Genomic DNA, 24,999 nt, shown 5'->3' on the forward strand with positions numbered 1-24,999 from the left:
ACCTGCTAGTGATGGGATTTCTGGTTCTTTTTCAGTGAGCCAGATCATTTGGCTCAGCTCATAAAAGAGCCAGCTCTTTGGCTCCCAAACGGCTCTTCATTTAACCACTTATACCTTTTATAGTTCAGCCAAATTTAGCACAGTTTTGACTTATGATTTGTTTGTGTACACATATATCACTTATTCAATACATCCTTTGTACTGAAGAATTCAAAAGTAAAAATTACATTTTCTAATATCAATAAATTGCTGTATCCAATAGTTTTCATTCCATTTACAGACCCATGTAACTCTCTGAAACCACCCAATGAATGCACTTGCTTGTAGAACCACTCGGCTACACAAAGCAGATAGAAACACCTATAAAAACTTAAGCATAGAAATTTAAAAAAGGGCAGCTATTGACATGTTAATTTTTTATTTAAACAAGTAAAAACTGAATTTTTTTTTAATCAAATACAGGACTTAAGTAAATGTGCTTTGTTAATGCCCACCACTGACATCTGGACCAATAAAACCAACTGAATGGAGCATGGAGATCATTATATCATTTTGCCCTGTATTACTTTACAAAGAAAACAATATCACTAATACCTGCATCTATTCATGCTCAACAGCTAAAGACAACGCAAACATGTTCTTCTGTCAGGATGCACTGAAACTCTCAGCCTTAATAACAGATGATTATCTTTATAAAAGCTACCTGCTGCAGCTCCAGAAGAAGAAGAGCGTCGATGACTCGGGCGACGCTGATTGGCTGCAGCCCTGGCGCAGGTGAACTCGCGTCACGGCCTATGTTGTAAAAGGTGGTTGGCTCCGGCTCGCGCGCGGCAGGTGCGAAAAGCTCGAGCAAAACCGAGTGAAGGCCGAAGTGAGCCTGAGATGTGTTCAGTGCTCGGACTCTGGGGATGGAGCATGGAGGACGGTACCGACGGTTCGGTTACACCTGCGGCGACCTCGGATCTGAACCCGGAGGCCCTGCTAAGGAACCGGACTGTGGTGTCCTCTGTGGATGTCACTGTAAGGGCGTTGTCGGATTAATCTGCAGTTCAGCACCCATAAAGTAAACTGATTGCCACACCTGTTACAATAGATTAGATGCTTGTAAAGTTCATGCAAATGAGCTGTAAGTAGATGAGTCCACTGTCTGGACCCTGAGCGTGCCTGTGGTCTGTGTTACACACATTATAATGTTCCTACAAACTAAAGTCATAATGTTTAGAAGTTGTGATGGTCACAATTAGCCTGCTGTGTATCTGCCTGACATTGTTCCTGCTTTACATTCTTCACTTATTTCTTCACTGAGCCACAAGAGTAAGCTCTTTCTTTCCAACAATGATAAACACACTGAGACAATAAAAGACAATTTAACACACAATGCAAAACAAACTGTACGAAGTAAGCAATTAAAAAGGCAACAGAAACTGTCTTATAATAAATCTAAACCTCCATCAATCAGTCAACAAAGATATAATTATAGTTAATCAACTCTGTTTGTTTTAAGAAAATAAAAGAATAGATAGTAGATCTAGTAACTAGTAACTTTAAGCCTTGCAGTCATTGGCTGATAAAGGAAACAGAGACATCATGTGACCGATGAGAGATCAGTTTTTTTTGGCTGTTAAACAGGAGCTTGATGTAATAAATGCACCTGAACCCACATTTTTAAAATCTATTATTGCCCCAAACTGTGTGTTCTTTGCTCTAGCTGCAGATAAGCAGTCAGATTTGCTTTGAAGGGGCTCTACAGCTTTATCCAGCCCCTGACTTGAGCCACTATAAGCATGTGTGTAATGTACTGTAGGCACTGGTCTTGTGTGAAAGCTGAGACGAAGGAAACTTGACTTAATTATAGGCTTGATAGGTAAATCTAAGTGTGGTTGTGGTCTAAATGAAGCTATGTAACACTGTATTGTACATACGGTGCGTACCAATGCAGCTTCAGTATGAAAGCCTTCCTCAGCTGCCATATTACACCTCATTGCTGCACCTCCCCAACTTACATCAATCCCGCTGATTCCTGATAACGGCGCACATGCCATCAGTTGACCCTCCTTCACCCGACTGAGGGCCACAATTAGCCAACAAAAGGTAATCTCAATCAATTTCAATTTCACCTTTTGTAGAGACGATTGAGAACACAAGGGGTTAATTATCCCTCTGCAGTATTGATTGGTGTTTCTCTCTGGCCTGTTAATTAGGGTGACTGATTTGGCACCAGGGTTGGAGTGAGAGATAAATGATAAGCGGGCGTTGGAGAGGACCGTGGAGTAATTCCTCGACGCTACTCAACAGTTTCAAGCCTCCTCTGTCGCTTTCTCTCTTTCTCTCTCTCGTGAATCTGACTGTGCCTTTAGCTGAATAATATAGGGGCAGATGATTCAGTCTTATTTTTTTCCCTTGCTAGTTATGTTTGACGAATCTGGCTTGATGGTGGCATTTTCTGTCACTCAGGCGCCTGAGCATTTGCATATCACATGCTATTTGCCTATGACAGGAAGATGTGCGGCAATACATAGTTTGTTTCTTATGTATTTTTCATGATAAGCTGCTCGCCGAAGATGGCAAAAAGGTTATTTCTCTCTTCACTGAAAGAAGATACCTCTTCAAGCTGTCTTGTTGTCGTGTCTCGTTGATGGGTGCGTGATATGGAATGAATAAAACCCAGCCGACGAAACACGTATATCCTTTTGTGGGAGCTTTCCATGAGCGCTGGGCCGCGTGCCTCCTGGCTATGCTTGGCTACACAGGTGACAGTGTGGCTTAGCTGTGAAAGTGAGGCAGGCAGAGCTGCAAGGCAAGTCTAATTGAAATCCCCTCCTATGTGAGACAGAGGAGATGGAGCTGTAAAAGGGCCTGTAATTACTGAGGCCACTAATGAGAGATAATTAGGTCATATGGCAATGTCTCTACCGGGGCTCTGCTGCGAGAGTGGTTCGGAATAAAAAGGTGGGCAAACCACGAACTCCTGTTACTCGTCGCCATTATGTACCACCATTACAAATGATCAGTTCATTAGCAGTGATAAGTTATCATTTTTAGTACCAATGGAGTGAATACTACCTAGGTCCAGGCCCCACACGAGGCACAAGTGAATTAAGCAGCTCTTTTGGCTCCCATAAACCTTTTTTTTATTTGCCCCACAATATAATTGTGCTTCATTTTCTGTCCTTGAGTAATTCACATGTAACTGTGGTTCTTCTCAACATTCACACATGGCAGACTTAATTTTAAATCAATTAACCAGTTGTTTGTGGGTGAAACAAAGAAGATGCTGGTTTGCAAGATGTATTCAGATCCTTTACTTTTGTGAAGGTAGCAGTACAACTGTATAAAAGTACTCTGTTGAAAGTAAAAATTGTAATTCGGAAACTTCACTTGAGTACAGAAGTATTATCAGTAAAATGTATTTGATTAGTGAAAGGAAAAGTACTAATTTTACAGGTGATTGGTGCTTATTAGGGCTGCAACTGACGACTATTTTCGTTATCAAGCTGATTATTTTCTGAATTAATCATTTAGTCTATAAAATGCCAGAAAAATATTCAATGTATAATAATAAACATTCCTTATGTTTTAGAGACTGAAAACAGCGTTTTTTGTAATTTGTTATCAAAATAGCTGATTAGTTTTCTGTCAACTATTTTCTGTTGTTGACTCATCGTTGCAGCTCTATTTTATATTATTGTATTTATTACTACTGGTGCAGTAATGTGTAAACAGCATTTTGCTCCTATAGTTTAAGGTGATGGAGCTAATTTGAACTACAATATTGTAGTTTAATTTGCATATTAGAGCCTTATGAGTTATCTTGAACTTTTCTTTAACTGCAAAGTAACAATGAGTCAAGTAAATGTAGAGGAGTAAATGTGGTGAAGTATAAAGTAGTATAAAATAGAAACTGAGTATTTGGTCTTGCATTTCACCGCTGTCAGTGTACCACATGAATCCCTGCAACATGTACAGTTTAATTGCGGGCTTTGATTTTGTCCGACCAATCTAGAGCGCTCAGAGTGAATTTCTCATATAACACAGTTACTGTAAATTGAGTGTAGGCGATTTCACTCTCCAGCGTCTCTGAAAATCCGAGCGAATTTGAGCCATCCTGCATAAGTGGAGCAACAAATTAGTAGCACTCTTATATTCACTAACACACATTATTCATACACTGGCCTAAACGGTTTGATGTGTTTTTTCTCTACATTTATGTCCCTTTCCCTTATTGCTCTTTAAACAGCTCTTAACTGGCACGGTTTTGTAAAAAGCCCTCGTAAATAAATGTAGACTTAACTCAGATGTCGGTGCAGTGATTATGGGCATGGGGTGGGGGGAGGCTGAGGTGCAGACTGCTTCATGTTGAACTGGTGGGACGGCATGACTAACATATGAGATGCTTCTATGATGGTCACAGTCAGAGAAGAGTGTTTATGTGGAGCTGCTGTGCATGAATGAATGATTCCTGCACACTGTGAATGTGGAATCCCGTTGAAAACGACTTTGTATACCCAGTCCCTTTACAGCTGTATTTATTGATGTTGCAATTCATGTTGCTCTGGCTGTTCAGGGAAACATTTGTACATTGTTTGGTTTACCATCTCCTTTGCAGGGCTAACGTGAAAGTTGATATTTCTAGGATTTGTTTTGTGTGCAGTGCTCAGTTTGTGGAAAACATTGATTTGTTCTTTGGTATTTTTCTTTTGACTTATCTCTGTGTCGAAAGATAAAGTTTCTCCATAACTTATACGATGTGCCGTAAGCTTACACGGTAGTGAATGTACGATCGTGTGTATGGAGGATTGAGCTCAGAGGCACACATACGTGGATGACTGCACATGTTCTTCAGACTGGATGGAGGTAAAGCGTTTAACAAAGAGGCCAGCGGCCTCCACGGAGCAGAATCAGCCATGTGTCTTTTATTATTGGAGAAACGGAAAACTAAAGTGGAGGAGTCATGGGTCCATCTTTGGAAAGCCCTAATCGGCTTCTTCAGAGCTCTTCAGGATAATGACCTATTCAGCTCGCCAACCATTTAAGTGATCTCCAGTTAATTGGGCAGGAACCTCAATCATGTCTACATTTTCCCCCCATCTGACCCCGCTCGCTTTCTATCCATTAGCAGTGTTTCTGTTCCTCACAGTCTGCAGTGTTGAAGTACAGTCTCTTAACAAAGTGTTTACAGTTCACACCACTGTTGAAACAAAATTTAGTTGGTTTTTTACAACCTTGGTCTTTCTTGCCCTTCAAGGCAAGACACACAAGCTGTTAAACCATTGCACAGCCTTTATACGAACGCCTCACTTTACTCATATTATCAAAGCTGCAGTGCCCATCCAAAGGCACAAGATGATTAACATGATAGGGAAGAAGAACAATTATAGCTTTATTTTGGACTGCAACTAAGAATTATTTGTATTATTGACTGTATTAATCGTATCTTATTTTTATTCAGTTGATTGACTTAGGCTATAAAATGTCAAAAAAGAGTGACAAATGCCATTCACAGCTTCCTTGACTTAAGATGACATCCAACCAACAGCCAGAATCTAAGAAGATATTCAGTTTACAACAATATGAAACAGAGAAAAGCAGCCATTCCTTACATTTAAGAATCCAGAACCAGATGATTTGGGACATTTTTCCTTGAATAATAAGTTAATAAGGATTAGTTATGTTGCGGAGGGTAATATCATTAGTTTTACAGCTACTTGTAGTTTTACAGCTACCTTTAAACTTCAAACTTTATTAAATATTTGTCGAGACACTTCACTCAAAACTCATGCTGGCACTAAAGGAAAAGTCAGTGGGTCAAAAAATCGTCAGGATTAATCCTTTAGGGATTATACATGTCACATTTCATGATGATCCATTCAGTAGTTATTGAGCTATTTCAGTTTCGAACCATAAAATACATAAAATAAAATAAAAAAAATACAAATGATGATAAAATTGTGCAGAAAATCTAAAGTTAACATTTAGTGTGTTAGGAAAAAAAATCTATGTAAAGTGCCCATATGTATATGTATGGTGGCATTGAACCAGGAAGTTGATCTGCAAACTCTAAAGGAAAGGAGACACTGACGGCATGTCCACACTGTTTCTAAGAATGTTTTTAGTAGCCTGTGTAGTTTGTTCAGACAGGAAAAGTGACAAAATGAAATATACTGAGGCTGACAGCATGCACACTAAATATTGCTTATTTTCAGGCGTGCTGTTGATGGACACCATTCTTCCACAAAAAAGAAATTGTGGGTAACAGTTTATCTTTTTTGTAAAGCTTAATTGGGAGTTGCAATTTGATTGATAACCGATATTACCACATATTGTGTTATTTCCTGTAAAATTGAGTTTTCTCTTGAGAAGTGCAACACTGTGAAATGATTGACCAATGAAACTGGAGGTTTGTTTACAACCTGTTTGACCAACCTACCTGTTGTGTTCCTACCCCGTTGGACTGTTGCTCATTCTCAAGCTTTCAGGAGTTATTGATGAGTACAGTGTCATCACAGCTGAATGAAAACATGACCCAGCTTGTTGAAAAAATAGTGTCAGACCTTTTTGTAATCCTCTGCTCCTTGAGTCGCACTCATATGTGATGGGCAGCAGGGAAAAAGCAGAGGACGGTGACAGAGGGGGGGGGGCACACTCAATCGCTGCCTCCTCAGCCTTGGCTCAAGAAACCTTCCTGTGGGTCCCGTCTCGCCTGTGACAAATAGATGGTGGCATCTGTGGGCTGGAGGCCTCTGCGACCCGGCGACTAGGGACAGAGGCTGGCGGGACGGGATGAATATTCATCACAGGGAGCACATTTCACCCCGTCAGCTCAATGCCGGCTGTTCCCTGCCTTCCCATAGAGACAGAAAGGCACAACATGGAAAAAGAAAATGTGATGATGATGATGTGTGATGAGAGTCAGGGCCGAGGAAGGAAGTGAAGCAGATTGAGGGGAGGAGAGGGCTTGGCTTTGAAAGATGCTTTGACCAGATGAGAGAGACAACTCAGGAGGGTGGACAAAGGGGGGGGCTGAGGGAAAGTATTGCTTTGGAGAGATAACTAGACAGTGGCAGAGAAAGGAGAAGGTGTAGGAGGTCTGGGAGAGAAAAATGGCAGACGGTGTGAAAAGGTGGGGGCTTGGAGAGGAGGACGAACGCGGTGGAGGGGAGGTGAACGGAATTGCTTTGGAAAGATGAGTAAATTAAACCGGAGTGAGAAAGTGGCGAAGGATGCGGGGGAAAATGGAGAGGAGAAAAGGATGACTTCGGAGCGACGAGTGGACGGCGTGAGAGGAGAGAAAGGTGCGGAAGTTTGGCATCGGTGTAAAGAATGATTTATCCCTGGATGAAGACAGAAGCCGACCTCCTCCTCCCGCTCCTCCCAGCTCGTCCTGAGCGCTGGCTGCTCGCTTACCTGCGGACAGGCTGCTGCTGCTCTCCGGTCGAGGGATAAGTAAACAAGGCTGTTGCTCACAGATGGGACTGTCTGAGATGGATGGCCTTGTCTCAGATACAAGCATGCATGTCCGCGCGCACGCACACACACACACACACAGATCCACGCACGCTCACACTGTGCCAGAGTATGGCAGCATGGAAAGGGAAAACAAATACTCGTACATGGACAGACTCATTGGGAAAAATCACTTTAGGCAAAACAAGGCTGTAGTGTTTTGTTTAGTTTTTTTCAGTTCATTGTTTGCAGAGGTGAAACTGGGACAAAAGCTCGGAGCACACCTGCAAGGTTTACCTACTGTGATTTAGAGAGTGTGTGTGTGTGTGTGTGTGTGTGAGTGTGAGAGAAAGGGAACAAATTATATGGTAAACTCTGTTCATGCAAGTGTGTTTTCTTTCTGTGTGTGGCTGAACGCTCAAGGTTTTCTTTCATTTGTACCGCGATACATTACCGTCACACTTCCTTTTAGCATGTCATCCTGCCTGCATTGTGTCGTCTTGTTTGCATGAGAAACCTGTAATCTCGCACAAATGTGGGAAGCAGTAGTAATGAGCAGGTACCAAACACAGGGTCCCTGGATAGAAGGCTCTAAATCACAGGAGAAAGTGCGGGGAAACAAATAAAAAAAGTAGTCATCAACCTCATATTTTTCATTTCTCAGCGAGGCACAAGCGTGACGGCGTCGCTCCCCACATGAAAAGGAAAAAATATGAATGCAGAGAAGTGCAAGCCTTGCCACTCCGCCATCTCACGCGTCGGCCAGCCCTGCTCGACAGGGAAAAACGCGAGATGGGGATTCATTATCTTTAATGTATTCTAATGTACCCAAGTGCCAGGTTTCATCACATCTGAAGAGCATAATACTCCAGTTTTGTTAGGATTAGTATGTATGAAAGTTTCCATACAGTATGGTCTCTGTACTGTAACTGTATAGCTGCTGCTGTAATGTATGCAGCTTCCTCTCTACGTGATTTTTTGTGTTTATACGGCTGACAGTTTGGTGATGAATACGAGTTGATGGATGTTTTTTAGCTTCAACCAGCACAATATATATCGGCCTAAGTTCAACAGTTGAATAATTTCAAAAAAAGACTGCACATGTGTCACTTCAATGTGGAACTGTGGGATATGAAACTGAATACTGCATCACTTTGAGTTAAGCTCAAGTGTTGATGGCATTTGGCAGTTGTATTTAGTGTGCAAAGTGCAAAGAAAGAAAAAGAATGTGAATGTCAGTTTACAGCTGACATTGCAACTAACTAACTTAATTACTGATTAATATGACTACTATTCTTAGCTAGAGAAAATATTATGATTTCCTAAGGCCCAGGTTTATATATTTAAGTTTATTTTTCCAACCAATGAATGTGTGGCAGAATCATTTTCTAGTGACCAACGAACTGATTAAATTACTAATTAATAAACCCGAATGATCCTTTAAACAAGTGCAGCATCTGGTATAAGTATTTAATGCTGAAGCGCAATGTTTTATACACACCTTCCCAGTAAGCATTCCTACCGTGACTTGCAGGTAAAAAGTTTACACATCTAGTTTTATCTAAATATTCAGCCCAAATTTCTGCTCCCTAAAGGCAGACTTGTCATTGCATGAAAAGCACAGGTGTAATTATCCTTCTGTTCCATTTAAATGCGCCAGAATTTATTTATTTGGATCTCTTTTAGCTCAAGGCTAATCTCCCAAGAGTCCATATTAAAATCACAATAAAACATGCCTCTACTCTGTTGGGCTTTCACAATGAATGTTTTAGATTTCAACCCTGTTATACACCCCAGACATGGGCAAATGTATCTCAAAAGTCTGTACAATGTGAAAACTGGGACAATATATGTTTAATGTTGAAAACTGTGGCACAACATTTTGACACTGAATGCACCCCTGATTTTTTTTTTTTGTTATGAATCCCACTGATCATCAAGATAAGATGGTCCCTACCTACCAAAGCCTTCATTTAAAATAGGAGTTTTGTCAGGGGAGCTTTTGTATGATTTGTGCTGGTATTTGCCATGACAGAAATCCCATCCTCTAATCCAGTTTGAGTCAATTTAACACCAACACAGTTTTTCAAGCGTGTTACCCAGGTATCTTTCTGTATTACATCACGTAACCAGCAGTGGAGGTCCCAGTGAGATGAACACTGAGGTAAGATCCCAGTAACAACTGTCACTTTCACATTATCCCAAAAGATTTGCGCTCACTGAGCTTGATAATGAATTCTTATACAATTTAAGTTCACGCACTGTGAAGTCGGCCACGATCAGCAATAAATCGGTGTAGAACCCCCCCTCTTTCTTACTACATCCACATCACAGAGAGGAAAAGCAGAATATATTTGAAGAGAGGTGTTTATATATTATATATTGCTGATCACTGCAGATTTCATCATCACAGCTGGTGATTTCATTTTTTATTGGTTTCTTCTCTCCTGCGTCTCTAGTTTCCTCTGGACCTAACTAGGAGAGATGGAGACAAACGGTGTTCACACTGAACCTAAGAGTGTCCTAATTTAAACATTTTCCCCTTGTGTTACACAAATCTGTGTTCTCTTACTAATATTTTAGGGAAACATGACTATAGTTAGATTTATATCCGTCTTATGTTTGTGCATTTAAAAACTGACCTGGAGCCAGCATGTAGCTAGCCTAGCTTAGCCTTAAAGGGCAACTCCACCGATTTTACACATTAAAGTCTGTTTGCAGAACTTAGGGAGTGCTATGTGAAAAAGGTTGTATAAAGCCTTTTATGGCACCAGAGGGAGCTGAGCACAAAGTCTGATGGATTTTCCTCAGTTGAGTCGGCATTGGTTAGGGACTACAAGTTTAAAAATTAAACAAAGCTTGGGGTGTGGAGTTCAAAGTTAAAATGGTAACTACTGTCACTATGGTAGTGACAGTAGTTACAGTACACCATGTAATTCCCATCAAATCTGCTAACTGTCGTTTTTAAATTTATATTCGGGTTACATCAAATTCAGACTATGCAATATTATATGTCTGTCTGCCTGTCTGCCTGTCTGCCTGATCCGACAGACATGGGTGTCAGGAAAGAGCCTACGCACCCCCCCTTCCCATAATTTTGACACTGACAACAGCTTGAATGAGTCATCTTTAGAATCGAGTACCATAAGAAGCTGTGGAGAAAAGACCTATGCCAACTTGAAAGTGAAATGCCTAATTTCAGTCAGCACTGAACATGTACTGTAACTGAAGTATGTCTGAAAAACATCAAGTGATTTGGACAGGTGTGTAGTAGAGTAGGTAGCTATAAAAACAGATGTTTTATTTAGCCTGTGTTTTCTTAACACTGTCGGTTAATATGTGAGCAGATGTGGGTTACATCCCAGAAGACACATAAATAGGAATTTCACAAATCAGCTCCCGTAGCAGCAGTGATTCCGAATCGAAGGCGAAGGCCTGCGGAGCGAACTCACCCACTGAGATCAAACCTCTCCGTCATTTACCTGAAACAAACGGCCGTGAGGGTAGAAGGCGAGGCATCTGTTGAGATGTTTTCTGCTTCCTTCCTCTCAGACAGCTTGTTGTCACAGGAGGGCCTCACAGCACACGACCAGACTCGCCTGTTGTTGCTTTTTAATTTCAGGAGCAAGGTGACGCCCAATGGGTGCCGGGAAAATGGCAAGCTGTGAAGTGACAGTTTGCCTAAATCTGTCCGCTGTGTGACAGTGGGGAGAAGGTACTGGGTTTTCATCACTGGCAAGCTGTTACTGAAGAAGGTGGATGTTTTGTGTGTGTGTGATGTCTCAGGTGACGGCGTAAGGTGGCTAAATCTGTAAACACATTTTACTTCTCAGTCTTAAGGGCGCTGTATTTCAAACCCACACAGGATGCTTTTTAAACACACAGGTAGGGCCCCGTTAAACATTCATAACCACCACATTTCCAGTTTGAATCCAGCTGGATTCTTTCTTAGACAGCAGGGAGGATGATATGATAGCATATATCATCTCACATTACATTTAACCCCCTCTCTCTATTCCTATGGCAACTGCGGAAAACCCCATGTTGCATGTGGAGAAAATGTATTCATTAGAATAAACATGAATGCCAACATAGGTGTCCCTCATGTCATTGTGTCCCCTTCTCCTACAACAACAACAACACTAGGTAAAGGAAACACACTCATTCACATTGAATTTTGCAAACATTTTCACTAAAATGCTAAAATGGCGAGCCAGTAACACACCCTCAAAACATTTTGTGTGGCCAGACTTATGTTCATGTGAAAAGAAATGGAGCATCCACTGAAGTGGGCATCACCAACATTGTTCCCCAGACACAACACACTCACATTTTTTCAAAAAGCACAAAGATGGAGAGTGGTTTGTCTGTCCCTGGCATCTCTCCTGTTATTAGCGTTTGAGAGCCCATTCACACTTTTTGCCCAAATGAAACTCTGGTGTTGGATGTGGACATTTCCCTCACAGGGAGTAATGAATCAGAACTTACTTAAGAGTGAAATTTAAACCATCTGCTGAATAGCAGTTAGTGAAAACTTTCTCTAGTTTGTCATCAACAACAACATTTCCTCTCTGGTTGTTTTGGGTTCATCACAGTCCAGCTGGGTTGATGAATGTGAGCCCTTTGATTTTTTGCATTAGTTCATATTTTTCAGTTTACCTAGAGCCACCATTTAGGCCACAACATTACCTGGTGCAGTTTAAAACTATATGCACTAGGGATCAGCTTTTTTTAGCACCTGACCTGATCCGCGTCATTAAATATGAAATATTTGCCATTACAGAGTCCCAGTCCGATACTTATTGTACTATTGCACACTCAAAGTACAATAAAGTTATTAAAAACAATCGAATGTATGTGCTTGACAGCTGACGTAAAACAATGGATCGGACCAGGTCATAAAAGCTCAATATAGCCGATACGGATCAGTTAATAAATGCCTTGATCGGCGCAGATACCGATCGTTCAGGACATCCCTAATGTGTACTGTGAAACCAGTCGCTCACAGTGATGCACCCACAGAGAATGATCACACAGCTCTGACTTCCCGTCAATTTAACTGTGTTGGTTCACTCTTACCGCTCTCACCAGCATTCTCAACAAAAAAAGCTCTAAAAACGCGCTGTGCAAAGTAAAGGAGTCGCTGGAAAACACAGAGGAGCATTTAGCAGCTGAGGAACCAGATATTTCCTTCAGCGGTTGGTTCGAGACGAAATCTAAGGGTGTATGATATTCATCGGGGACAATAAATATTACTTCCAGTAATGAGCGTAGTTTTCCTACAGGAATTTGCTTCGCTTCGTTTCCTTAAGTGTCTCCACGCGGTCTCTCTGATCAGCTGTTTTCGCTCTGTTTGCGTATGTGTGTGTGTGGAGGAGCTCAGCCTCGACAGATAGCTGACAGAGAGGCTACAGCTCCATAATAAATACTCCGGTCTTTAGCTCCTGGGCCCGTTTAATACCGGATTTCCGTACCCATCCCTACATAAAAAGATTTTTCTTATTCATCATGTTTCAGGCAGTCTTTTTGCTCATAATTGGTATTTTTAGATTATTTAATAATTTTCTCTATAGACTGTCAAAAATTGATAAATGCCCTTCACCATTGCTCAAAGCCCAAGGTAACATCATCATGTTTCTTGATTTTACAGACAACCAAAAAACCAATCCTTACATTTGAGAAGGCTTAACCAGCCACCTCTGGCACGTTTGCTTGATTAATTACTTTAATCGATTAATAGATGATCAAACTTTTTGCTGATTAATTATCTGCCCAGCTACTTATTGATAATCAGTACTCTAGTTTGCAGGAAAGCCCTTGAGAATTAATGTACCAAAGCCCATCATGACCAAACTGTACTAGACCTAGAACACCATAACACTTCAGGCTTTTTTGCAACCTACAGCTTACCACAGTGAATCCATCTGAAATGAAATGCCCTCCTGTCTGAAAACATGAAACATGGGCACATTTTAGTTCTAGTGCAGAAGGCTTTTGATCTTGATCCATCCTTTTACTGTGGCTTCCAGGCAGAACAGCCAGCGACGGGTATTTACTTTCTGTTGGTGTGTCTCTGGTGTATTCTGGTCCGTCTGTGTGAGCAGTGTCTTGTTCCTTGCTGTAAAAACTGGGCTGTTTTAGTGGTAAAGAAATGTCTCTGTGGGAACAATAAGGTATTCTCAGTCCTGCCTGTTATTTTTATACTGCGTATATATTTTATTATCATTTTACGTTCATACATATTCATTCTACTGGTGTGTTTTTATGCTGTATATGAGCCATTCTTGTCTCTCTTCCCAGTGGGATTAGAGTTTTACCTGTGAGGAAGTTAACCTAAACATGTTACTGTGGCCAAACTTGTAATACTTTTACTACTTCTTACTACTACTTCTTCAGTTGGTAGTTTTGGCACTGTATCCTACAACAGTGGTTCCCATACGTACACCCACTGCCCTGTCAGGTGAGCTCCAGTACACCTTCACTGAAACCAAGTGTCACCAATGCTCCTGCTGTGTTAAGTTTAATTTCAACTGCTTGTAAAGTACTACTACTACTACTACTACTACTACTACTACTATTCACATTAAAGTTGATATTGTTGCAGTTATTTTTAGTGATGCTTAAATTATTTTTTAGTTTTGGCATTTTCTTTTTTTTAACTTGGAGTAGCTGAAGTTAGACGTTTAAAATGTTTTTAAAAATCATTTCTAGCTAACTATTGTGACCCCTCTGCACAAGTTTACATTGATTCTTGATCGCAGCACAGTTAAGGTGATAATTTCTGTTTTTGTAAATAGCTCACCTACTCAACAACCTTTCCAAATATTCCTGCGGGGGGCTACATGTACCCCTTCCCTAGTTGAGAATATCACTGCCCTAAACACGTATGGTTGGTAAATGAAGAGTTAAAAATGACTTAATTATCTTATGTTTCTCTTTGTTGAAATGTTGAGTGGATAATTTACACAGAGCAGACATAGCATCATAATCACCTGTAACTGCAGTCATTTTAGTGTATCTTTGTGAAGCTAATAATGTTCCAGTTTTCCTGAGAGGTTTCAGTTGTTTTTGTGATGGGAGTTGACGGTAATATCATGTAATTAATATCTTTCTACTATTAATGTGTAGTGTGCAATAATACAGCATGTCTAAATACAGAATACATTATGCAGGAGCACTGCAGGGACTTTTAGGGCCCCTGAAAGGACATAACTCTCATATTACAAGATCAGAGGATTGCTATAATTAAGCCTTATTAATCCCACATTTTGGGATTGCCTCCAGATTGCAACCCTCATGGAATCACTGACACCTGTCCATTGGCAACATAACAATTTGGCAATGAGCATCAACGGTTGTAAATATGTCAAATCCTTTGAAACAAATTCCCACTGCCACAGGGTTTACAGATAAAAATGCTCTCAGAAACCACAGCGGAATACATATTTCCTTGTTTTGTTTATTTAAGAGTCTCTTAAAGCTGAATGCTTCTTGATAATAGTGGGCTTTTTAAAACTAAATGTGAAAAGGTTGGGACAGTTACAGCATTAATTTTTTGTTCTGATAGCATACCATTCGACTCCAATCAACTGATGGGATTTTAGAAGACAATTTATGCATATCATCATACCCTTCATAATTCATGATGCTGTTTCCCTTAACTATTCAAGGGAATTAAACCCCCTACCCCAGTTTTGTGGGTTTCTCAACTACCATTTTATTATATAGTTTAATCAACGCTTTTTATTTTGCTCTTCTTTTGCATGCCCTTTTTTTTCTTTCTTTTTTTTATCATTGGAGCAATTTTTAACATTATATTTAGTATATTTCAAATAATAAGTGGTGAAAACTGGTTGAAAAATCAATAATGAAATAAATTAGGTGAAAACTGGATTATAGAACTACTATTTGCAGCACAGTTCTGCAGTTTATTGCTATGTTTTTAATACTTTGAGGAACCCTAGATGATCTGATCTGTGTGGGAAAATGAGGTTAGAGTGAAAATATGTTGAAACTGATGCGCTACCAGCTTTTTCCCTCAGAAATCAGAAAAATAAGAAACCTTATTACTGCTCATATTGGTTATAGAAGCTCTGACCTTGGTAGCTTCAGCGCTGCCAATACTGAATCTGAATGATTGTCAGGAACATCGAAAGATAGCGAGCCTGATGACGGCCTCAGCGGGGAAACATCGTTCCTAATAACAATGCTGTAGTTGTAGAGTTCAGCAGACAGTTTGGAGCAGCTTTTTCTTTCTATACTGTCTTCTCCTACGCACCTATCTCTGTGTCCTCAGGTGGGCTGAAGCTCTGCTTACTGCACTAAATGCCAATAACTGTAGTGTGTTACATTAAATATTAGTCTTTCTAACCTTTCATCAATCTGTTTATCAGTGACGTGGTTGTATTATGAGACAATGGACCTCACCCGTCCTACGTAGAAGGAAGACCATCAGATAGGAAGTCAGGAAGTAGTAGTTTTATTATCTGTCTCTTGATAGTTGTTTTGTATCTGTAGTTTGTTTCTTTTGTAGTTGTTTTACATCTCTGTATTGTTTTTCTGCTAGTTTTGCATTTGGCTGTTTTATGTCTTTTTGTGGTTGCTTCTTTGGTTTTGCCATTTGATTGACTTTGCAACAAGAAATGTTAACGGTCACTTCAGAGACTCTGCACCAAGAGCACCTGATGGCCTACTTAGTAATCCTTCTATGATCACACAGCAAGATACAAGCATGCCATTACTCACTCTCTGTGATGTTTATGCGTGAGAAATTATGTCTAAAGTATAAAGAATTAACAATCTGAAATGGACTGCATGTTCAGTGGTTTGGCCTTTGAGGATTCAAATACGTATCCTGTGTACATCATTTAAATGCAGCTCGGATTGTTATGTTAAGACTTGAGCCATTAGCTCCCAGCCTCCTCAATTATGCACAGTTATCATTATTAAAAGATTTGTTCAAACATCTTTTGTGGCATCTAATGGAAGAAAGTAGCCCTAATGCATTGCAGCACACCTCTCAATCTGCTGTTAGGAAAGCATCTAATTTTCTTTTAAACCTAGATGGCCCTCATTCTCTAGCTGGCTGCGAGAACACACATACTAATTTCATTAAGTTTCTAAGGCGAGTCCAATATGGCAGATTGTGTTCTGAAAATTGGTACTTTCAGACTTTTGTGCATTTGTGCTCTAGAAGCTCCATTATGCTCCTCCATCTTTTTGCTTATAAAAAAGAGTTCATTAGTGTCATGGGAAGAGTGTGGAACAAGTTATGAGCAAAAGTTTAAAAGCCTGAATTAGTATGACTACCTTACACAGTGTATCTTTGGTGCCGACACTTCTTTTTAGCTTGTTTGGGTCTAAAGGATGGCCAATCAGTCAATTAGTCTTCACTTTAATGCTAAGTAATGGGCTGCATGCGACAGGCAGACCCTTACAACCACCCAGATGTGGAACCTGAGCTTTGGATAAAGGGTGAAGAGCTCAGACATCTGGAACGAGCCCTGAGAGGAACTGCTCATTTGCATTGAAAGAAGCCAGTATTTCTGTGTTCTTTCTCTGCCCCAGTGTTGATACCTCTGGCTCGAGGTCTCCAGAGACCCGTGTTGGAGGAATTATATTTTTCAACTGGCCAGGGAACCTCCATGAAGAGGTAGCCGCGACTCAAATAAACTGTGGAAAATGGAGGGATGGAATAGATGATTTGAAAATTGCCATAAAACACAATCATGCTCTTCAGAGGGTAGACACTTTTGATTTTAGTGACCCCTCTTTCCTCTACTCAAACCTTACATTTCTACCACAACTACTGGTAAGGCTATGCTAATAGCAGAATCATCAGTACATTTATCTACACTTTGGTATTGTAGGGTGCTAATATAATTATTATTGCAGCAGCATTTTAGACTTTTAGTCTTCATTCAACTAGGGGTGTAAGAAAATATTGAAAAATATAGTATCGTAGTATTTTATTTTGTGATATTGTATTGTTTCTCAAAAACACTTTGTGGTTAAACCCCCAAATATCCAGATAGCACATAAACATAAACTGAGCGACTTTGATAAAAAACAAATACCAATGCCAGTGTTCTGTTTGCATAAATAAGTCAACTTTTTTTAACTCAGATTTTTATGCATTTTCAATCACATATATTGCCTAACTTACAGTAATGCAATATATCACAATATACAGAATCCTAATCCCTAGATCAGGATACGTATTGTATTGCCAGGTTCTCGCCAGTACACAGCCCTACATTCAACATTACAAAATGTATCAATTTACAAACAAAAGTACCATCTCACACCTCCCAGGAATCTGCATATCTTTCCGGCTTCTCACAAGCTAAGATTCAAAAGGTTCCTCCAGAGAATAAATCAGAAGTGCAATGGTTGTTCAGTGACAAATTCCATGTTCTGTTTCCAGGCTTGTTCCTCCTTCCTCCCTGTGAGCGAGGAGGAGAATTGCCTGCTGGAGATCATTATCAACAATGTTACTTGAGTGTATGCATCCCAATAGTTGATATGCTTTTTTTTGTGGGATTTTTGACCTTTAATAACTTCAGCATGCCCCTGGCTCCATACGTGATTACTGAGAGCTAGTTATTCTTGGATCTTGGGTGTAAAAACGCTTTTCTCCAGTGCCCCATGTTGTTGTGTTTTCCGGCAAAAGGATTTTATCAGAGGAGAGCAGGATGATGGATAAGGTCTATTCCCAGGATCCCCTGCCCAGGGAACGTATCATCAGTGTCAGACTTTGATAGCAACTCAAGGTGATGGGTGTCAAGGGCTAAAGCAGCAGTGGGAGGAAGGAGGTGTGGGATCAGAGCAATAATGGTATCCTCATCATGGCGAGTCTGCCTGTGGCCCATCATGGCCTCACTCTGTGGCCAGACATCACATAGCTCTGTACTCTATACACAGTTAAGGAGAAGGTGTCATTTTTAATGCTCCTCTGTGTCCACTATAATTAAACCAAGAATTTGACACTTTCATCCAGAGTGACCTACAAGCGGGGAGTTTAGTGTCTTGCCGAAAGGACACAGATGACATAGCTTCTGATTGATGCAACTCTGACCATACCAGAAATGGAACTGAACCCAGGACTTACTGCATAAAATAATCAAATAAACCAGTCAGATTAGTCTTTTGTCCTTCTTGCAGATATACTAAGTAAACAAAAGCCAATAATAACAGTGTGCACCCAACACCACTGTGGAGTCAAACAGATACTACGACAAAAGATATCCACTGACTGTTCTTATTCACAATAAAAAGATGATCAGAACGGCTACTAAATGGACCTTGTGGTGAGATTGTTTTCTGCCAAATGTGTTGTTTTGTCAGAAGAGTTATTATGTTTCTGATACTGGTTCTTTGCCCTTGTCTATGTATTCAAAGTTGACTCTGTGTTTTCTTTCTAAAATAAGTTTAAATAAAAGATGACAGTGTTTATTTGAATTTTGGCTGATGCCTAAACAGAGAAAGTTCAACAAGTTGTTTGATGCTACATAATTCATCCAGAGCATAAACTAATCAGCTCTTATTTCATTTGCAATTAAGTTCCAAGATGTTTTTTTTGTTTCTTTTGTCAAAAGCAGATGTTCAGAAAAGTTGAAAAAACATCAGGATATGAAGGGAAAGAGACGGAGCCAGGTTAGGTCACCAATAACAGCATGATTCATTACCCTTCAGAATCTGTTTCACTTTCTTTCAACTGGTCCCAGTAACTATTAAAATTGAGTTGTATTAGTGAGGAATTCATATGGAAAAGAAACAGTCCAGAGGAGGGCTCTGAAGAATGGCCAGAAAAAAGCCAGTATTTGCAAATGTAATGTGGTTAGACGTGGCAGTAGTTTAATTTAAAAGCTTTCAGGAGGTAAAATGTTCTGCTTATGTAGTTTTGAGTGTGTTTTCTCAGAAATCTGTGCAACCTATTGAAAGTGATGCTAAAGTGTGGAAATAACTGATATTGTAGGTTTTCACATGAACAGAGTGAATTTTGATGTCTTGGACACATTTCAGGGAGCGAATGATAAACAGCCTTCTTTTATCTAAGCAGAATTATAGAGTTATATGGGTTTCAGCTGACAAAAGCAGTATTCAAATGCATGGTCTCCTATTGTGATTCGAGAGGATATGCTACTTCTGTAAGAGATTTGCAAAAATCACGTCCATTGTGATGCCAGCTTGTTTCTATCAATCTGTATCAGGCTTACAGCTCTTATAAATACTCCTATCCTTAAATAGCAGTTTGCCAGTTTGATCAGTTAAGAGCTTTTGACATCGGTGTCATTGAGCAACTTTTCCGAGATGCAGCGGGGATCACTCCGTTGCCCTCATTGATACTGTACTCTGTTGGTGGGATTAGCTTCAAATCCTCTCCCTCTCTAAAATCCTCTGTAGGGAGCGCAGTCATTGAACCTGCTGTAACGGAGCTCTCTTCTATTTTTATTCCTTTTGCTCTTAGTCAGCCTTGGTGCGAAAACATCAAAGCACATTTGTAGTTCAGCAAAAGGAAAACCAAACCTCTCATTTATAACTGGTTCACAGCCGAATTAATTATTCATTCAGATTACCCTTCACTGACGCGAACAACAGAAAGATAGGAACAGACTCACAAACACATACACAAATTCTCTCAAAGTGCTTCAGAAAAGTGAAGGGCAGATAATGAGAGCGGTTGCCGTGTTTTCAGTCTGCTAAAAAGCCCTCACCTTTTAAAAATCGCCCGAAAGAGCACAATGTGGAGGTTTACTGCACAGTCCAACTCCAAGGTGTTTTTAAGCAGATTAGTAGGTGTTTTGAAGCAGATAAGCACACAGATTACCAGGGTTTCTCTGCAGTGGAGTTAAGAGTTAAAGCCTTTAGTGCGTCTGACGGGTAATTGGGCTTCTGGCAAGACAAACAACATCATACCTAATCGCAATCAATGAAGTACCGATATGCAAAGCACATTTAAATTAAACAATGCAAAGTGCTACAGATGGAGTTAATGGGGTAGTCTATCAGGGACATTTAAACAGGATTAAAGCTCACAATATGGATGAGTCATGAATGGGTATGGTAACAAATTTTAACTGAGAAAAACCTTTGTAAACCAATGCATATTCTTTTTTTACACAATGATAAACATTTTACCTCCAGTTTTGTGAACATATTGCCTTGCATTTCAGGATAGATACCCTGCCACCAACTTGTGATGTTAACACCAGTTGTGTTTCTAAGTGCCAGATATGGCATGGAAAATCCATTAAGAGCATGTTGCCTGCAACACTTGTGAATGCATTTAGTAGCTTGTCTTCCATTTCTATCCTGCAACATTTAAAACTGAAAAGGCATAACATGCTTTTCAAATATTTATTGAAAGAGGAATGAGCAATGGATAACTAATCACTTACCTTGGTGACTAATAGAGATGAGAATATATAATACCAATACCATTATTGATTCTGCTATCTGCTATTCTTTGTGTAGAAAAGTAGGCCTACACAAGTTTTCAGTGTCAGTGCACCTTTTCCTATTCTTGTATCCTAGTCTGAATACAGTAAACAAATAGTTGTAATGGCTTCAGTTTCTACGTGAAATGAAGCCACGCTTAAGACAGTTTCTTCCTCTCCACCATGACTCCTTGTCACAAGTTTCCAGCAGTGTTGACACATGAGGTTGATGTCATTGTGTTGCAATGCGCTACTGTCAGAAAAGCATGCCGACTTTGATGATAGGAATTGACAAGTGGCATACAATTCTGATGGATCAGACAATTTGGAACCAGATCTCAACTGGAACCGGTTCTCGATTCCTGTCCCTAGTGACTAAGTTAACACTTCTTGTAGCTGTTTCACATTAAATGCGCTCAAGAGCTTCGTGGGTGGAGGGCTACAGTATGCCAGTGGCAGGAGGAGGAGGTCTTGGATCCGATCCCAAACTGACATGTGGAAAACCTAACTGAACCCAGCATGCATAGTTAATTTTTAAAGAGAGACCTGATCTGAAAAGGACCTGAGCACAGTCGAACCTGATCTGAATAGACACAAGGATAATTAGAACAGATCTAAAATGCTCCTGACCTACAGAGACCCACACAGAGAGCCGCCACAGTCAAACAGAGTAGCAAATAACATACCATTTCCCCATATTCATACTAAATTTTTTTTTTTTTTTTTTTTTTTTTTTTTTTTTTTTTTCTTTTTTTTTTTTTTTTTTTTTTTTTTTTTCTTTTTTTAAATACTTTGCACTCTTCAAAAGAAACTTGGGTATTACACGTGTTAACACAGACCTAAAACCTGCTGCAATAAAACCTGTGTGTTGTGCATGTTTGGATAGAAGGAGAGAAGTGGAACTAAAGCTTAACTTTTATTTGTTAAATATTCAAGCTAATTCTGTGTAATTCTCTGGTTATCACTATGAGCAGAGACTCCAGTGTACAGTGCAGTCCAATCCATTCCCCCGCTAAACCAGAGAGTAATCCTGTGACAGCTGTCTTGTACTGTATGTCTGATGTTCACTGGACCCGCATCACACGTCTGCTGTATGGACGTGGTGTCAGATAAAAGTAAGAGCACGTAAAAGTGAAATAAAAAGTAGTCACAGGAGCCACGAGACTACTGAAAGTTGAACACAGCCTCATCTGCACAAACAAACTAGCAGTGTGTCCTGGTGTAATATTGTGCTGGTTGGATTTAATATTTTAAAATAAGGGATTAAAAGGCTGTCCTTGTTCAAACAGCATTTTGTAACAGCAGTGTTGTACTGGAGGTGGTTGCTGGCTACTTTTGTATGAATAAAATGGCATGAAGTGTGTGTGTGTGTGTGTGTGTGTGTGTGTGTGTGTGTGTGTGGTGACAAAGTCAGCTCTTACACGCTGCCTGACCAGCACACGGAGGCATATACAATGCAAACAACTAAAAATTAAATAACACTGTTCATTAATTCTCCACTGTTGTTTTTATATATTGTCAAACATTTAGTCCGTCATAAGTAAAGCCCTCTAAATGCCCCAAACTGCATGAAAGATATTATACAAATAACGTTTGATTTTATTAACATACTCATATCATAAACATTTTCTCATTAAAAACTATTTTAATAACAGCAAGGGAACAACTGCAGTAACTCAAAAGCATGCTATTAGCACACCAGTGAATTACTTAGTATTTCTTTCTCCAATAAATCAGAACAAAATGCATTTTTCAAATAAAAACCACAAGTCTGCCACATCTATTAAAACTGAATTCCCTCTTGGCCAATCACAAGCTACCACGGGGGTGTGAGACTAAAACTGACACTTTATACAAGGTGTAACACGGCTATCAAGGTTGTCAGTCAGTAAATCATTGATCATAGAGTTTAGCTAACATTGCTGCATTCCTCCCTGAGCTACTGCTCAAAGGTGCCATGAAACGGCACCTTTACTACCTTAATGTGATGTCTTCAATTCACATGACAGACATAATGTAGTATAATGTAGTTTTATGTGTGAACCATCTGCTGAGTATGTACACATGACCAACATGAGCTTTTAGAGTCCTATTTCTGCCCAACCAATGAATGTAACTCCAGAATTTACTCTTATTCTCGCTCTCCTCACCAACATCCAACCCTCTTATTCAGCAGACAGCGTGGTTCTTTGTTCTTCATTTATCCTGTCTTGGAAAAAAATACTTTTAATTTCTGACTGGCCTCACAATGCACGGATTAGAAAAACCCTGAGTGCACTTACTACTAATTACTTGAACATGCCAGCTGAATCCATCTCCAGGGGCAGGAGTTTCTCAGCAGGAGGTCTCTCTGTTGCCTGCGTATTTGACTGTGTTTTTGTGTAAACCTGCACAGTCACATGGAACCGGCCCAATCGGCTTGGTTCAACATACCTACTCGCAAAGAAGTCTAACCCTCACCAGGTTACAAATCGGATAAAACTTCTTGCTAGTGCTGAGAATGAAATAAACATGCTTTGGTTATTATTTTGCCTCTTGGCAACCTGCTGGCCACATTACATAACACTTCATACCTGCACGAGCAGGGCACAGACATGACCAGATGTGTGGCATTCAAAGGGAGTGCAAGGGAAGGAAACACATGCCTTCTGTTTCCAAATATGTCAGAGCAGCTGTGTTTGTGCTGCTGAAAGACGTCATTGTGTTTGAATGCACCTCGACCCTGCTGGAGTTTGCATCTTATCAGCTGTTTGTCCAACAATTTGTCTGCCTGACAGACGGGCATCTAATGTGCGGACTGGACTGCATCCATCTCTGGCTCACTAGTCTGTCCGTCTCAGTCTGCCCCGGCTTTGATCATGTTCGGCTTTGGAATGAGACAGACACAAACGCACCGATGCACAACCATGCACATAAATTCACACCGTATGGAGCTTAAAGTCTTGCACTAATGCTTCTACGCTCGAGTGCTCTGCCTCCTAACATGCGTCTCTCCACACCTGCCTCAATTCAGGTGGGCAGGGATGTATATATTCCCTGCTGTAAGACGCTCTACCTTTTTTTTTTTTTTTTTATTAAATCCCGTAATCCCTCTACTATACATGTGTCATGTTTCTCATCACAGCCGTAAATATATGTAACACTGTCAAGAAGACACATTTCTATATCCACACTGGACAAAGCACTTGGTGAATAAAGCGATTCTCCAATAATTTATTCGTAGTTCAGTTTTGAAAAATGGCTTGGTCTCCGTGTCATATAGGTCTCATTGAAATGTATGGGGTACTGCCTGCTTTATGACATTATCACAAAAGCTCATATGAACACTGTTTGCATCCTCAGAGGAGGAGGTCACTATCTTACTGGGAATTAAAGTCCCCAAAGCCCAGATGTGTGGCTCAGGGAGCTTAATCTGAATTAAGAAAACTTTCAATTAAAAGAAAGAATCGCATTCATTTTCCAGGGCAAAGTCACCTTGCCCTAACACATTCTATTATTCATTTAATTAAGATTAATTAATTACCAAATCATTTGTTACACTCCTGTAGTTCAATATAAGCACAAGTAAAAATTCATGCATTGATTTCTTTCCATTTGTACAGAAGTTCTTTCACTTTTTTTCTTCCTGCAGCTACTGAACAACCATTGATCTTGCATATAACAGCACGCTGAATCTGATTAGGGGTTAATGTTAAGTTTTTGAGTATCCTTTAAAGTTGGCTTGCAACATGTGTACATATTTATGTATATTAGGTGTCTAGTGAATGGTGCTCCTGTTTAAAGGAAAAGGCTGCAGTCATATTTAGGTTAGTAGATGACTGTACAGTACATTTGCTCATTCTCGTTCTGCAAGTCCAGTTTTGACTTTTTTCTTCCACTTTTTCCTTGACTGTTTGTCTGATGTGTGCAGATACCTAGTTTGCCGATCAGCATGCATTCAATATGTCATAAGATCATAACACACGGATGTAATTTGGGGGCGGGACGACACAGGGGACATGTCCCCTGCACTTTTTCAAAAGGCCGTTTTGGTCCCCTGCAGTTTTTACCGTCCAAAAACAATGTTACACTATAGTAAACAGAGACACGTCAAGCACTAGGACCAAGCGGAAAACTG

At 40.1% G+C, this 24,999-nt stretch overlaps 1 protein-coding gene across 1 annotated transcript in view; it reads left to right on the forward strand.

The window, feature by feature from the left end:
- The first annotated feature begins 634 nt into the window (after nt 1-634).
- Nucleotides 635-24,999, forward strand: part of gfra4a (GDNF family receptor alpha 4a) — a 239,729-nt gene continuing 215,364 nt past the window's right edge. The window contains exon 1 of the mRNA XM_035673634.1: nt 635-774. Coding sequence (XP_035529527.1) covers nt 635-774 — 140 coding nt within the window. The remainder of the gene's footprint in view (nt 775-24,999) is intronic.

Source organism: Morone saxatilis, unplaced genomic scaffold (genome assembly GCF_004916995.1).
Source record: "Morone saxatilis isolate NCDOM2014 unplaced genomic scaffold, NCSU_SB_2.0 Contig3, whole genome shotgun sequence".
NCBI lineage: Eukaryota > Metazoa > Chordata > Actinopteri > Moronidae > Morone > Morone saxatilis.